The 17537-nt window shown below is 40.0% G+C and overlaps 2 protein-coding genes and 1 long non-coding RNA gene across 5 annotated transcripts in view; 1 reads left to right on the top strand and 2 right to left on the bottom strand.

The window, feature by feature from the left end:
* Positions 1 to 17537, bottom strand: part of LOC114548893 (NACHT, LRR and PYD domains-containing protein 12-like) — a 594283-nt gene that overhangs the window by 38161 nt on the left and 538585 nt on the right. The gene's annotated exons all lie outside the window — the stretch shown is intronic.
* The window catches only part of LOC114548895 (NACHT, LRR and PYD domains-containing protein 3-like), an 802603-nt gene continuing 786696 nt past the window's right edge, over positions 1631 to 17537 (bottom strand). The window contains exons 6-7 of one of the 3 annotated variants that reach the window (XM_028568911.1): positions 4189 to 4362; positions 1631 to 2242 (exon numbers count right to left, since the gene is read on the bottom strand). In XM_028568911.1, the coding sequence (XP_028424712.1) occupies positions 2233 to 2242; positions 4189 to 4362 (184 nt within the window). In that variant the 3' untranslated portion in view covers positions 1631 to 2232. Of the gene's footprint in view, positions 2243 to 3664; positions 3915 to 4188; positions 4363 to 17537 lie in introns of those variants that run through there. The other 2 variants (XM_028568910.1, XM_028568912.1) reach the window with 2 other exon arrangements.
* Positions 14652 to 16415, top strand: LOC114548919 (uncharacterized). The gene is made up of 3 exons (XR_003691462.1): positions 14652 to 14729; positions 15589 to 15651; positions 16231 to 16415. It is a non-coding gene; the product is annotated as an uncharacterized LOC114548919 (long non-coding RNA).

The following is a 17537-nucleotide window of genomic DNA, read 5'->3' as shown; positions in this document are numbered from 1 at the left end:
GACACCCTCCAAATGTTAGTAGCACCTAAACTCCAACCTGAGTCACAACTTAACGCTCCAACTAGTCTACGTTTGAATTTACACACAGCTGCTGGAACCCAGTACACAGATATACATAAAGTAACGTACAGATATGGGACAGTTCTACTTGAGTACAGTAACAAAGTATTCAGGATTTAGGGAAAATAGATTTTCATACAGATGTAGAGCTTTTCTAATGTTGGAGTTGTCAACTTTTTACATGAAATATTATGACTTTTTAAATATTACTTTTCTTAAATTATCAGTCCTTTTTTCTTAAAATATTACCAAATTGTTTTCTTAAAATGTTTTGACTTTTTTTCTTAAAATATTTTGACTTTTTTTCTTTAAATAATTTCACTTTTTTTCTTAAAATATTTTGACTTTAATTCTTTAAATATTTTGACCAAATTTCTTTGACAAGTAATCAGTCAGGAATTAGGGTCAGACTAGAGTCTTGGACCTGACAAGGTAATAATGTCATCTTGTATAAAGTACTTGATAGCAATACTTGAGTAAAAGTACAACCATGTTACCAGAAAATAACCTTTTAGAATATTACTGCAGTAAAAGTCTTAAAGTATCTGAGATTTACTAAGTAATAAAAATATTTTTTTGATATAAAATGTACTTAATTATTAGAAGTTAAAGTAAAGAAACCTTGATTTTGCCAAAGGGGTGTAATGTTATCTTCATCAGCGCTGTGTCGGGGGGGTCATCGTCTGTTACAGCAGGTGTTTCCATGACGATATCAGTTACTAACCTTCCTCCTCTTCTTCTTTAGTTCTGGCCAGTGGTCTAGTCTAGTTTTTGGTTGTGAGTGTACTGAGATATGTGTCCCTCCAGCTTTAGACTCGCCCGTCCCACAGCAACAACCTCACAGCTTTTTCGGATGTTTTTGTCACTTTCTTCTATGATGCTAAGAAACATTTTAGGGCTTTATGAAGCTCAAACTGAAAGAGATGAAACTATATGAAACAAGCAATAATATAGTCAAAGATATTTTACTTTTTCTCTTAAATAAAAGCATGTCAAGTAGTTTTTTTCTTTTTTTCATTTATGACATTTTTTTTCTTGTCATTTTCTTTCGCATTTTCTGAATTTTTTGGTGCTTTTTTTTCAACAATTTAGTCACTTTCTTCTATGATGGCTAAGGAACCTTTTTTTTGCAATAATACCGTCAAATATATTAGACTTTCTTTCTTAAATAAAGCAGTAAACTCTAAATATCTGTCTCTTAGTGAAGGTGAGTTTGACCCTTTTGCCATATATATATATATATATATATATATATATATATATATATCCCCTTTTCTCTCCTTCTCTCCCTCTTTCCCTCTCTCTCTCTGTCCTTCTCTCTCTCTCTCCAGAGAGTGGTTTCTATGGAGATGATACAGCGTCTGGTCTCGTCTGATTGGTTGAAACTGTCAGCTTTCAGAGCACTGCAGACCGGAGACTAACAAGGAGACTAAAGTCTCCACTGGTCTCTGGTCTGAACTGGACTTTCCACATTTAATGGAGGCTCTGACATCTAAGGGGCCCAAAGCCAACAGGTTCTTTAGACCTGCTCTCTCTGATTTGAAGGATGTGGCATTTAGAGAAAGTGATGTTGAGTTGATCCCCATTTTCATACTTTTATTACAGTGATACAGGATGTAATGATTCATATGAAATAAGAAGGTAAACATACAGAAGAAAGAACAAATATACAGAAATATAATCCAGCACTGATTTACTACTATTTCCAACCTGTGAGGTAACGGTTGAGGGGGGGTAAAGGTCTCTGTGAGGTAACGGTTGTTTCAGTGGGCGGGGCAGTTAAGTTTATCAGACTAACAGCTGACTGTCCTGCAGCGACGACAGTCAAGTTTACCATTGATGTGAAAATGTGAAATGTTAGCAAACATATGCTTTCCACACTTGGCTCCACTCTGTAGTCTGACGTATGCTGAGTCAGCTGATTCTGATGGAGACAGAGCCCCCGTCACTGACCCAGAGAGGCTAATGTCGGCCAATCAGCTCGCCCGACATCCTTCTTTCATGGCCACGTGGCGTTGCTAATGTGGAAGCGTGCAGAGCCTCCGTCAGTCTCTCCACTCTACCTCCCAGTAACATGGCCCAGTTAGAGGTGCTGCTGCTGCTTCAAGCTCTCGGGATCATCAGGACTCAGCTGGTCCTCCAACATCCTCCTCCTGATCTCTCTGACAGAGATCACTCCCATCTGATGAGAGAAGAAGACAACAGAAGAGATAAATAGGGCTGTGACTGTATGTAGTTTTCATACCGTGGTGAAGAAGTAACGTATCACAACAGTATGGTGGTTAACGGGAGTAAGATATGAGCTAGCTGCTAGGCTAATGTATCTCTCCCTCTCTCTCCTCTCTCTCCTTTCTCTCTCCTTCTGTCTCTCCTTTCTCTCTCCTTCTGTCTCTCCTTTCTCTCTCCTTCTCCCTCTCCCTCTCTCTCCTCTCTCTCTCCTTCTCTCCTTCTCCCTCTCCCTCTCTCTCCTCTCTCTCTACTTGTCTCCTCTCTATCTCTCTCCCTCTACCTCTCTCTCCCTCTCTCTCTTTCTCTCTTCTTCTCTCTCTCTCTTTATCCATCCCTCTCTCCCTCTCTCTCCTTTCCCTCTCCCTTCTTTCCTTCTCTCTCTCTCTCTCTCTCAAACACAACAGACCCAACTGTGAATACTCCTCCGTTCAGATTAATTAATACCATTCATTATTCTACTCCCTCCAATACAGTAATGTAGGTGGTGGTTTGAGCCTTAAACTTGGTTTGTGATCCACTAAATAACACACAGAAGAAGAAGTTAATTTTTCCCACATCGATCTCCCCCCCCCCAGAGAAGACGGCTGGAGTCCATCTGGAGTTTAATGGTTAGTATTATGAAGTTATTATCTGTATTTATTCAGGGTTTTCCTGCATAGAGAAAGTTTTGGCGCCCTTTAAAGAGGTTTTAGCCGGCGCCAAATGAATATCACAAGCTCCAAAACGTCTGATTTTCAGCCCCCCCTCATTCACAGTCACTACTGTATGCAGCTGGCAGTGATTTGACTGATCTGAACACTCTGCTGTATAGAGCTGATGGGATCTCTGTTAGCAGAGTCAGACTGTACCGGGCTCTCCAGGTGATCATGCTGCTCTGGGGATCGGGGGGGGAGCTCCGACTTCTGTCTGTCTGCGCGGCGGGTTAGGCTACCGTCTTTTATTAAATTGCAACAATTTCATATCTTGTAAAAATAAAAACGTCTTGGATGTCACTTTATGTCCTTTTTTCCGTGTTTTGGTACAGTTGATGTTACCACCTGATGCGAGCCATATGGGAGGAGCCTACACATGAAACTCTTTAGAGTTTGGAGGTCTTTAGCAGCGTTGACCTGACTCCCTGAATAAGCTGCAGAGACGTGGTCTCTCTCCACCTCTCTGCTGAGCCCCGTTCACCTAACAGCATCAGTTCAACTGGATTTCACACTATGATGGTTACATTTACAATCAATCAGCTGTTCACATGTCTGCTGAACTGTAGGGATGGTCTGTTACACTACTGTAGGCCTACAGGCTATTCAACATCACTGACTATTTATTATCAATATTTCTAAATAGGAAACATTACAGTTGTTATGTTGTTATTGTTATTTTATGTGTAAGAGACACCAAACAATCCCCACTAGGGTAATTGGGTAAGTAGCAAACATTAGAAGTGTGTTGATGTTGAACAAGTTAACAGCATCCAGTATAAAGAGCAGCAGAGACTTCAGTCCTGTTCAGACACCAAGTGGAGCAGCTGTGTAGAGCAGCCTGCTTCCTTTCAGCTCTCATGTTAACGTGTTGGAGTGAAGCTCACAGACCTGCAGAGACTTTGGCCATCAAGTCTGTTGACTCTGCAGATTTCACTGAAGTACACAGTGGAAATAAACTGCTGAGAGTCCTGAACGCATCATTACTGCAGAAACAGAGAGACGTTCACTGCTCTCTTTAATGATGATTTACTGCTGTTGGGTTCAGAGAGAACAGTCTCTGATTGGCTGACTGTTCTCTCTCTCCTCTCACAGCTTCACTGACGAGGTTGGAGGTTTACAGAAAATACTGGATCTTAGCTTTGATACTAACTGGGTTTAGTTTGATACTGCTGAAACCAGCATGGACTGACTCCAACCCTCTACTTACTCCAGAGTCTCCAGTCTCCAGTCTGGACTCTCCTTCAGATCACACAGCTGCTTCACGTCTGACTCCTTCAGGTTGTTGCCCCAGAGGTTCAGCTCTTTCAGATGGGAGGGGTTGGACTTCAGAGCTGAGACCAGAGCAGCACAGCTGATCGCTGACAAACCGCAGCCCCACAATCTGAATAAAGAATAAATGATGTAACTTTAGAAGACAATGGTCCTGCTTGAAATCATTCAATGTTTAATAATCTGTTCAGAGCTGAAGAAGGTTTAGAAAACAGAAACACCTGAACACAACAGGATCAGGATAAAAACTGTAAAATACAAAAAGTGAAAAAGAGCTCTAATTAATATTAATGTCAACATGCTGCTACTTCAATAAAGACTTTGGAGTGAATTATTTAGTGTTATTCAGTTATATTAAGGTTTTAAATATGTAGCTCAACATTACTCTGCTGCATTGACATGAATTAGACGTGTTTACTAAATGCAATATATTTACAATAATTACACACAGTAAGCTGTGATACTGACAGGTTAAACAGGATCATCTTATTAAAGTTTATTATTAATCAACATGTTTCATTGTCTTGTGAATGAAGTGTAGCTTATCTTCACTACCATCCTAATGTTTCAGGTAGAGATGAGTCTTCTGAACACATCTGCTCTTTAATTAGTTCCCTTACTGTACAGCTCTAGAAAACACCACTATCCTCACATGGACACTAATCATAGAAACTAATCTAACTGTTCAAATCTGACTTTCCCTACATTCATAGTCAAGTCCATTTTATTTATACAGCCCAATATCACAGATGACAGATTTAGCTCAAGAGGCTTTCCAACCTGTACAGCATCCGACACCCTCTGTCCTTAGTAAAGGTCCTAAAAGACCTCATCATACCTGTCATCATTCATAAGGCCATGCTAACTAAGTTACAGAGATATTTAACATCCTTATTGAGTTCAGAGTGACCAACCATGACAGCAGATCACAGGAAATGTTGGCTTTAAAAGTTCATCAGATATCAAACTGGTGAACTAATTCAAGTCAGAGACACTACAAAGTTCTACTTGTTCTATTTACAATAATGTTTCAGACTGATTTGTTTCACTTAGTGAGTGTGCCTGTCTGTGTGTGTGTGTGTGTGTGTGTGTGTGTTTGTGTCTGTGTGTGTGTGTGTGTGAGTGTGCCTGTCTGTGTGTGTGTGTGTGTGTCTGTGTGTGTGTGTGTGTGTGCCTGTCTGTGTGTGTGTGTGTGTGTGTGTGTGTGTGTGTGTGTGTGTGTGTTTGTGTCTGTGTGTGTGTGTGTCTGTGTGTGAGTGTGCCTGTCTGTGTGTGTGTGTGTGTGTGTGTGTGTGTGTGTGTGTGTGTCTGTCTGTGTGTGTGTGTGTGTGTGTGTGTGTGTGTGTGTGTGTGTGTGTGTGTGTGTGTGTGTGTGTGTAAAGTGTGTCTGTGTCTGTGTGTGTGTGTGTGTGTGTGTGTCTGTTTGTGTATGTGTGTGTGTGTGTGTGTGTGTGTAAAGTGTGTCTGTGTGTGTGTGTGTGTGTGTGTGTGTGTAAAGTGTGTCTGTGTGTGTGTGTGTGTGTGTGTGTGTGTGTGTGTGTGTGTGTGTGTGTGTGTGTGTGTGTGTGTGTGTGTGTGTGTGTGTGTCTGTGTGTGTGTGTGTGTGTGTGTGTGTGTGAGGGGTGTGTGTGTGTGTGTGTGTGTGTGTCCAAAGTAACAAACTACCAGCTGAAGGCTGACTTCACCATCTGGCCTTTCCTCTAAATTCCTGCTACTGGAAGTTACACTGATGAGGAATCTACCTCGGTGGTTGGTGCATACATACTGTACACAAACACATATATGAAACATTATTATGAAATAAACAATAAACACAGGAACAAATATAAACTAAATAGTAGTTTAACATGACAGAAAAAAGAGGCTGAATGGTTGAGTGCAGGATGGGTAAAACATAATGTAGTCTATGTGCAGCGGGCAGATGAATAGTGATGATGTGTATAGTGAACATGATTAGGAGTTTATCTTAAAATATATATTCTTAGCTCTGTGACTCCAATGTTCAGAACATGAGAGGCAACAACTGAGGCTGGACTTGGAGAAAAAGTCCTGATTCATTCAGTTCTAGGTCTGAAACTAACCATTATTTTATTATTCATTCATCTAAGTGTAACAGGCTGTATATAGGTTATGTTAAATTCCTGCATAAATGGGGATGGCTCCTTCTGCTGGTGTCTCTTTCACATTGCGCAGCAGCGCTAAAAGTAAAGCATTCTGGGTAATCCACAGCAGAACTCCTGATAACTGCTGTGGTAAGTCGCACATTAAACGCTGCAGAGACAATATTAGCCAAAATACTTTAAAACCCACCACACAATGTTTAATTTTACTGTATTTTGTTGTGATGTAGTTCAGAGATGAATGCCGTTTGTTTGGCGTCGAGTGAGTCGCTAATTTGGGGCTCAGAGCTGAATGCTAAATGTAGCTTCTCTTACATGGCTTCTAAAGCTCTTCCTCTGTCTGACTGGGTGATGTAGGGCTGTCTCTGCTGCCGACGTGCCTATCCTAATTCAGCTAGGTTTCCCCATGTGAAGGTAACGGTTATTGAATTTGATGTTGACTTTTATTATGTGAAAAGTGTATAATGGTACTGAGGTGAGGTCAGAGACACTGTACTGTTTCATATACTGTATTTTTATACAGTAAAATGCCTTAGAAGCTGAGGATTATATTTTATTTTACATTTTCCTGTGGACCCGTGCGCTGACATGTACTAACGTGTGGCACAGTAACTGGCCAATGAAACAGGATCATTACAGCGTTTCAAGCTCTAAATCAAACACAACTAACAATCAAACACAACTAAGCCACACAGCCAACCAACGGGACGCAGCGCTCCACAAAATAACTAAATATTGCGCATAGTTATTGCAAAAACGTTATGAGTCGATATATCTTCCACCCCTAATCACAGTAAAACAAGTTTAATAAAAAGCAGAACTCCTGATCAGGGGCGTCGGACTGGGGGTTAAACCAATACTGATTACCAGGGCCCAAGGGGATAGAGGGCCCTTGAAAAGTCTGGAACATATTTTATTTTACCTGGATATTTTCATTTCCTAATTAAATTTCATAATGCATGTCAGAGGAAATGTAAAGTTAGTGTATTGGCTGAATAACTTTGTTGATTGACGGACTACATTTTGTATACAAAAAATGTAAAAAAATGTCGTTCTCAAAGAAACCCAAATCATGCTACCAAAAAGAAAGGAAAAAGAGGAGGAGAGAAAACCAAAGGAGGGGAAACAATTGGTAACTGACTTCTTTTCAAAGAAAGGTGAGCACAAACTAGAAAACCAAATCCATGGAGCTAAACTGCTTGAATATCTCCGGACTGAGACAACCCATAGAAAGAGCAGAACATACACTTTGTCTAATGATAATTTAGTTATACATGTAATCTGATGTAAAGGCTAAATAAATAAACTACACTAACAATGCTGTTTGCGCACAACACACCATTATTATAGCCTAATTTGAAACATGTTTAATTTAAAATGAATAGTCTATTAATGTCTATAATTAGCAATAATAGGCTAATCAGTGTCATAGGTGGTAGCTCATCGGTAGATACATATCATGTCAACATTACACAGTTTCAGAAACTGTCTCTGTCACACAAGGTGAGCTTATATCAAAATTAAAGCAAACCATGTTTAGCCATTTGACTGAAAGTTGTTAAGTAACACTAACATCTTAGTGTGTTTTATTATATTAGGTTACAATGTATGTAACAATGTATCCTTCATAGAGAAAGATGATAAGATCTGATTGATTTGATCTGTCACGGTTGTGACAGACAGATGTATAAACACCTGGCAAAGTATTTAAAACCTCCTCTGAAGTAGTTCATGCTACAACATTTAGATTTATCTTCAACACAAGAGTCATCCAAACTTTCTCAGGAAATAAGAAGTGAAGTAGAAACATTATATTTAACTTTACAGAGCCAGAAACTAACCCTGAAGAGATGAAAGACAGACTTGTTGTTAAAGTATCAAACAGCAACTTACAGTTTCTTCAAACAGGCCAAAGAGTTGATGAAGAACAACTCAGGTGAGTTGTGTGTTTTTCTGATGCTCACAGCTCCACCTGTCAGGAAGCAGATTTTCACAATAAGAGCTTGGTTTCTTCCCTCTGTGTGACTGTGGTTGTTGTTGTCAGTGTGTTCTTCCTTTGTCCCGTGAATGCAACACGAGGAACTTTCCACACAAAGTGGTTAGCTTTTAACTGATTGGACACACACACACACACACACACACACACACACACACACACACACACACACACACACACACAAATATACACACACAAACACAGAAGACACACACACAACACACACAAATATACACACACAAACACACAGATACACGCACACACACACACACACACACACACACAAATATACACACACAAACACACAGACAGACACACACACACACACACAAACACTAAACATTAAACTTTTTTTTACTGCCTTTAGAAAGGAGTTCAAACACTTTCATTAAGTTAAACAAAATGGGAATTTAAACGGTGCCAGATAAAGTTTTAAAGAGTTTAAATTCAAGTATATTTATAGTAAGTATATTTTAAACGTTACAGACGTGTTAAATTACCTTCAGCTGGAGCTTCAAACTGTAGTAAAAAGCTGCGACACAAACTCTGGAAAGTGAAAGTAAACTTTAAACAGGGAACAAGAGGAAACGCCCAGAGAGGTGCAGCATTACTAAAACCTAGGAAATAATAAATGGAACTTCTGACAGTTAACATGTAATAACACATGTTTTTCAATCTAAAGCATGTTTTGATTATAACAGAGGATGGCGTGTTGAGAGTACACACATAATTTAAGTGTTTATTGGTTAAGTATTACAAAATGAATACATCAAATGTCATTTAAAAAGTGGGGTGAGTGTGTAAGATAAAAACATAGAAATAAAACTAATGAAAAACGTGACTATGTTTAGGCACTCACCCTGAGCTGCGGGGGGGCAGGGAACGGCGGTTGGATGCCGGGGCTGGGGTCGGGCGTGTCGCCACGTGTGTCGGGGGTGTTCTGTCCCTCACACATCTCTTGATCTGGTGGGAAGATGTCGGCTTCTTTCAGAGCGTTGAAACAATTATCAAAATGATCATTTCTACATCAACTACTGAGTGTTGCCTTGAACAATTTGTACCTCGAAATAATCATTTTGATAATCTATGAAATAATTAATCCCAATCTCATTTTTATTCATTTCAAACTAAAGTATTATGTTTAAACTATGTCTGTTTTCATTATGTCACGGATGTTCTAATCAAAACACTTGCTAATACTTAATAATAATTTATCACTTGCACTTTCTTTAACCCGCATCTCTCAACGCTGATTGGCCACGCACACACACAGGGGCGGGTGTTCTTCATAAGCGTGCGTTCCTATTGGTTTAAAAAGGGACATTAGCGAAGCATTCGTTCATTTGCACAAACTGACAGACTGAGAAAGACATTTGTCCCCAGGGCCATACAACTCTACCATGTTTCACTAAAGGGAGGAGGAGAGAGAGACTTCTCTGCATAGTGTGTCTGTCTCTCCTCCCTCTCCACCACTCCCACTACCTCCTATAACAACAGTTATGTACTGTCCACTGGCCCACTGCTTACTGCTAACACTGTTTACTGCTTACATGGTTTACTGGCTATATTAGCCCATACATGCACATCCCCTCCCTCCCTCCCTCCCTCCTTCCCCCAGCATGGACTGAGGTCTAACTTCTAACTTAATACTGAACAATGGCTGTAACCCTATTACTTCAAACCTCTAATATTGACTGTTGATTTGGGTCTATCCTACTGTCCACTTTATTCCCTTATAATGCCCATATTTAATGCTGTCTTTTTTTTTACTTTATCCTTGTACTGCTATAGTTTTTATATCACTATGTCTACATTATTCTCTTATATTGTCCATATTTAATGCTGGTCTGTAGACATTATCCTTGGACCTATTTGCACTACCACCATGATACCCACACACTCATAGAGCACCTTACTATGCTTACATCCCTTAGTACATTGATGTGGATTTTTGATTTAGTATCTTTTCTTTTATTGTCCATATTATTCATGTGGGTTTGTTATTTTATCATGCTGTTTATTATGTATGTTTTATGTATCCCACCAGCCATTGGGCCACGCCTCTTCATTTGAATTGACAAGTGTCACTTCTAAATGAAAAGCCTTCATGTTAAATAGAAATAGAAATGGTGAATCTTAAAATGTCAAAAGGCAATTACCAAATGTAAAATTCAAAAGATAAAACTTCAAATTGAAAATTATTAAGTGCAAAGGCTAAAATAAAATAATTTCTTTTTTTCTATTTGAGATTTTAATTTAAGTATTTCTATTTAAGCTTTTCCATTTCACATTTTGAGTTTCGTATTTGATGTTTCTGTCATTCAATAAAAGATTTCAAAGATTTCAGTGTAAGCATTTATATTTAAAGGGGTGATAGAATGATTATATAGGGTATTTCACACTGTTCCTTAAGGTCTCCTAATGGGGTATGTAACATTGGTTGGGCTGAAAATTGCCCAAATGCTATTTTATTAGGCCCTTAACTACCCTGTGAATATGGCTCTATTTAGAACAAGAGCTTTTCTTCCAAATATGGTATGCTCATGAATATTTAGAATGAGCTGCGCGCTGATTGGTTTGAGCAAACTACATAAAAACACATGGGAGACTCGACAGCAGGTCTCATATTGCAGACACTGCAAAGTTATACATTGTTTGTCGGGCTATTTCATTATTAAATTCACTTCTGAGACTTTTTTAAGCGAGAAATCAACTATATAAAGCTCAAATATGGGCCGTTTTACGAAAATTGATGGCTTATTGCAAATTTGGTAAGACGGAGTTCAGCTGCCGGTGCTGCCTGTGTTGCTGCCTCCCCCCCCCGGCCTGCCTTCCTTCACAGACCCCGGCCTGCTGTGAGGTAGATAGAGCTCCGTAACGGGTGGTAGCCCACAGCACTCCATACCCACGTCACCGTTTTTTTGGGCTAATGGACTACCAAACACCGCTGTCCTGACAGAGCTCCAGGGCTTGTAACTCCCCTCTTCCTGCTAGCTAAATGGCCGGTGTGTGTGTGAGTGAGAGCACGGTCAGCGAGCTTGTTACACCAGCAATCTCTTACCACAGTTCCAGTTCATCTTGGCTGGCTGTCAGCTGCCGACATAACTAGAGTAGCTATATTTACAGTTTGAATTCCGTCACGCCACTTATACAACATCTACCTAAAGGTCTTATAAAGCTAACAACGGTGTCCAATTTCAAGTTAATGAATTTTAAGAGGAGGCTAGCTAGCTAGCTGTCATTGATAGAGCTACATCAAGCCGCAGGCTCTATCAATGAGACTCGCGGACAAGAGGCGTTTATTTCCCCAATCGTTTGTTTAAATAACTCAACACATTATAATTATTATTATTATTATAATTACACACATTAAAAGATTAACTGGAACCTGTGGTAACAGAATGCTGGCATAACAAGCTCGCTGACCGCGCTCTCACTCACACACACCGGGCATTTAGCTAGCAGGAAGAGGGGAGCTGCAGGCCCTGGAGCTCTGTCAGAGCCCAAAAAGGGTGACTTTGCGCGGGTATGGAGTGCTGTGGGCTGCTAGCCGTGACGGAGCTCCAAGTACCTCAGAGCAGGTCGGGGTGTCTGAAGGAGGGCAGGTCGGGCGGCGAGGCAGCAACACAGGCAGCACCGGCCGCTGAACTCCGACACACAGTCGGACAACATTTGCAATTAGCCATCCATTTTCCTAAAACGGCCCATATTTGAGCTTTACAAAGTTGATTTCTTGCATAAAAAAGTTCAGAAGTGAATTTTGTAATGGAATAGCAGAGATCTGCGCGACCTAGATTCGGAAGACTACCTGATCTCAGGTCAGTTGTGTAGCCTATGTAAATGTTGGGGCGTTCTCTTAATACACCCATGGGCTGACAAAGGTTACGGTTTTTGGGAGGTTGACGTCAACTTCCAGCTTTGTTGGGATTCGCCCGTTTTCAGCGGCAGTTTCAAAATATGAGATGTTCATAGTAAAGGGGTATCAGTGGGACTTTGAGCTTCTATGTATGTCCTATTTACCCACCGAACTGTCCTTATTCAACTATGACAGGGGGAAATCGGTTTTGCATTCTATCACCCCTTTAAGCTTTGCATTTTAAATCATCATTTTATATTTCAACTTTGCTCTCCCAGTTTTCTTTTTTAAATTTAATTATGGCATGATTTTTCCTAGTAGCATATTTTTATTTTGATCTTGCTTCGTTTACTCTTTGGACTTTCAATTTGAATTATGAATAAATATATCCTCCATAGTTTTTAAGCTACTGGGACCTTGAATTTTCCCTTGGGGATCAATAAAGTATCTATCTATCTATCTATCTATCTATCTATCTATCTATCTATCTATCTATCTATCTATCTATCTATCTCAGTGGCGTAGGCACAAATAGTATTTTGGGCGGGCCAGTACAAAAGTCAAAGTCAGTTAAAACGATGTAGAAGAAGCAAAAAGGACAATCTGAAAAAAACGACATATACTGCATTACAACGGCAATAGTACTGTCTCCACATACTGCATTACAATGGCAATAGTACTGTCTCCAACATGCTCAACCAACAGAACTCAGTCAAAAAAGTTTGTACACAACAATAGATAAAAACCTGTCCATTTGAACCTATTCAGGCTAAAATATATTAGCACCGGTAGAACCAGCAGCATTGGCTCTGAACAGCAATGTTATAAAATGAACCATTTTATTACACAAAGTGGCAACTAATCATGAACCAAACAGCAGAGAAGCCATCTAAATTACATACTGCATGACATAGAATAGCCTACATCAGACAGAAATCACACATGTAACATATATTCATATCCATATGCTTCAGGACTATACGGTCAGATCATGAGCAGCTACCAGCAGTAAAAGAAAATCAAAGAATGAAAACTTCCAGCCCAGCATTGTTTGAATTATGAAAGATATAATGAAAAGTGGCCAGCAAGGCTCCAAATCTTAGACAGTGTCTGGAGTCCACGGCTATGGAATGCCGTTTTATTCACAATTAAATAAATGAATAAATACATGAATAAATAAATAAATATGCCTTTGAAATACAATATGAAATAAATAAATGAGGCAATAAATACATAAATAATTAAATAAATTTAATTATTTCATGGTACTTTTATTTCATAAGTCCACATTTATTTCAAGAGACTTCACACCTTTAACTTTATCACCTAAAACGTTCTCAGAAGTGAATTTTGTGATGAATAAGATGGCAAAAATTGTGAAAATTTGCATGATTTGATTGATTTGCATATAAGAACTTTAAATAAATTGGAGAGTGAAATAAATAAATGTGGCATTAGGAAAATAAGTCTCTTGAAATAAATAAATGTGGCATTAGGAAAATAAAAGTCTCTTGAAATATATAAATGTGGCATTAGGAAATAGAAGTCTCTAGAAATAATTAAATGAGGACTTATGAAATAAAAGTCTCTTGAAATAAATAAATATGGACTTATGAAATAAAAGTACCATGAAATAATTAAATTGATTTAATTATTTATGTATTTATTGCCTCATTTATTTATTTCATGATGTATTTCAAAGGCATATTTATTTATTTATTCATGTATTTATGTATTTATTCATTTATTTATGTATTTATTCATTTATTTAATTGTGAATAAAATGACATTCCACACACGGCAGTGACAGGATCAGAGAAAACTAAAACCTAGGTCCCTCACAGAGAAGTTCTCTTCTTATTTAATGTGGCCAAACACTAACATGTCTCAGCTAGAAGCCATCATCAGTGTTCACCATTTCTTACTAAATAGGAAGGTTACTAGGTTACTGAAATAATAACACAAGAAGCATGACACCCGTTTGACTACTACTAAAGTTACCTGTGTGAGGGCCTCCTCTCTCTCTCTGATTGGCTGTCAGCTCCATAGGGGAAATGGCTGCACATGCTGCAGAACAGCTCGTCCTTATTTCCACTGGACTCCATCCAAGACAAGCAACCACCTACACGTTCCAAGGAGTCCTGATTGGTTGATCCTTATTCTGGGGTTTAAACGGTTTGGTTTTTAATCAGAAGAGAAGACACATTAAACACACACAGCTAGTTCTGGTACTACTTCTTTTTTTTTACATACATTTGAATTTTTCATAAGAAAACAAATCGTATTGATCAACCTTGGCTGGGCGGGCCAGTGAGCAAAGTGGGCGGGGCCAGTGCCGGCCTGGCCCATTACTGTCGTCGACTATGGGAAGAGGGCTAATCAGTTAACTGAAAACACCTCTGTGTGTGTGTGTGTGTGTGTGTGTGTGTGTGTGTGTGTGTTTTCAGGGGCTTTAAACGCTGTGGTCTGTCTGCTACATCGTGGCTTGTACTGAAAACATGGCGGAGGTAAGTTCTTTTCTTTCATTTCTTATAAATGGTGATAATGAGGTCATTAAGTAGGCCTCCCAGCCAAATGAGCACCAACCTCTGTTTCAATCTTCTCTGAACTCTGTTTAATGTGACGACGCTGAAGTTGGCTTGTGATTAGCAGCTTGTTAACCAAAAGTAAAAACCTGTCCATAGGGTTAGTGGAACCACCGTGAAGTACCCTGAGGTATTCAGGTACTGTGTACTACTGCACCCTTTATTAATACTACACGTCCTGTCCAGCCACTGGACATGGTCCTGTCTCCTCAAGTAGTTAGGGAATTAACCTAGTAAAAATAAAAATATTTTCCTGATTATTTTGGGGGGCTTAGGAACATTTTGGGGCAACTTCAGCCCCCCTAAAATAAGCCAGTAGTCAAGCCTTCCTGTTGTGGCATCCATAATGGGAGTCATCACTAGAGCCGATATAATAGACTTGGTAAACATTTCTGTGTCCCTACAATAAAACGTAGGTTATAGTTACAGTCCCAAAATATTGCTCTAGTTTTATGCTGGTGTTTTTGTGTGTGTGTTTGCAGAAGAAGAAAGATTTCAGATGTTCCCCTGCTGGACCAGCCAAGGAGCCTATTTGTTAGTCACTATCTCTAACCTTTTAGAAAAGGGAAATCTATTTACTAAAGTCAGAATGTAACAACACCTATGAAATAAGGATCTATTCTTGAAAAGTGTAATCAAAGATATTATCAACTCTTGTTATGTTTTTGTTTTTTTTTTTTCCCCAAGCTTCTGCATTTTTAAAATGTTGAGGTTTCACTGACTTATTGTTTTTATTCAGACAAAATCTAAATGTCTCTTTCTTTCTTTGTTCCCCACACAGCTAGGCCAGTCAGAGCTGCAGGAGCTGCAGGAGCTCCCACTGTGGCTGCTGATCCCTCCACAGGTAAGAAAAGCTTTCTGATTGGTCATGGACTTCTTTAGTGGCCTGAAAGGAAAATATGGGAAGTTGATGATGCTGTCGTGTACAGGTGGAGTCATGGAGGAGTTGGAGAAAGTGTTAAGAGAAAATGGCTGCCTTCAAAAGGAGCTCTCTGACTTAAAAAAGAAGGACCATGACAGAGAGACCGAGCTGCAAACTCTCAATGTACAAAGTCTGCTGCTGGTATAGCAACTAATACTGGTTATATTGGGTGTGTGGTATCAATAGAAGTTGAAGAAGACGTACATTTTTATATAATCGCAAATTTGGGAAATTTATTACATAGGTATGCTATTTGGCAGACCTGACCTGGCTAACCCTAATGAAACTAGTGCCATTCTCTACCTTTTGAATTCATTCAAGATCATTATTTATTCTAGCAAACAACGGGGTATCTAACAACCCAGGAAGGATGGTTACTTTCATAAAATCCAATCAAGCAGTTTAGATATTTAAAAAATGGATAATATGATGGGCATATTTTGGAACAGACCAGATTTAGTTGTATGTTGACTTCGGTGTGTCTTTCCTGTCCTGGATCAGGCCCTCCTGCAGACGACCCTCAGAAGCAGAGGAAGAGCTCTCCCGTCTCTCAGACTCCATGGTCCAGCAGCAAGAGGAGATGCAGACGACCCTCAGAGACAGACAGAGTGACATCTCCTGTCTCAAAGACATCGTGGTCCAGCACCAAGAGGAGCTCAGGCAGCTCCGCCAGTCTATCCAGGAGCTCAAGGCAAGTTACAATGTGGTGTAACAGCTCAACACAGACCAGTAACGGGCCCTTCAAAGGCCTTTCAGCTATTCCATGGAGTTCTTTCCCCCTTTTTTTGTGCCGATGTGCTGCAATAGCCTAAAATGTAGGAACATTTGTGCCAGTCGCAGACATGTAACTATGGAATCCACCCGTCTTAAACCTTTGGCTCAGTTCCAACTGCCGATTTTAAAAACAATGAAAACAAATATCTGGACACAAAAGGAGAAGTGCAAAAGAGGAAGGAAGAAAGAGAGTAAGAAAAGAAGACAGGAGGAACGAACGAGAAGAGGTATTACTTGTAAGCTAACCTGTCATGATGAACTTACTGTCTCCTAACTGACTTCAGGCCTCAACACCAACAGCTGTTTTCACAGACTAGGCTCTAGTGCAGCTTAGATAGTCCTGCTTCTAGCTCAAATACTCTCCTATCGCTTAATGTTTAATACTGTGAGTAATAGAACACCCTGCTGATCATCCTGTGCAAGCATGGTGTATGTTGAGTAAGAAATGTGAGGACAGTAGCTGTCTGAAAAGGGCCAGTTTCTCTTCTCCTCCTGGTATTTCTGGTAGGATTTTAGTACAGGAGGCAGTGTGGCACTTAGTGGACATGGCTTCTGTGCCTCTTGTGAAAGTCAGATTGCCTTCCTAAGCACTTTGTTAGAAAGGACACAAGATCCTCTACATGTTGATGTAAACTAAATGTATGAGAGTGTTTTTTGTATCGTTTTTTACGTGTAACTGTTACATTATTTTTTACGTGTAACTGTTACATTATTTTTTACGTGTACATGTAACATTATTTTCTCGAGGAAAGGACGCCGGGAGGCGGCCGAAAAGGTCGCTCCATAAGCCGGGAGGCGCCCGCGAGACGGCCCGCGGCGGCCCGCAAGGCGGCCCGCTGGGGACGCCTCACAATAACAGGATGGCGGAGGTTGTGTTTAGGAAAAAACTTACGGGGAAAGGGCGCCTCAAACGCCGGGCAAAGGGCCCCTCAAACGCCGGGAGATGCGCCACAGTAACACGCTGGACAAAACGGCACAAGCAGGGACGCCATCCCTGGGAAACAAAGCGCCGCAAACGGGACGCGATCCCCGCT

This window comes from Perca flavescens, chromosome 22, assembly GCF_004354835.1.
Source record: "Perca flavescens isolate YP-PL-M2 chromosome 22, PFLA_1.0, whole genome shotgun sequence".
NCBI lineage: Eukaryota > Metazoa > Chordata > Actinopteri > Perciformes > Percidae > Perca > Perca flavescens.
Note: the sequence above shows the minus strand (reverse complement) of the source record. Positions and strands in the feature narration are given on the sequence as shown.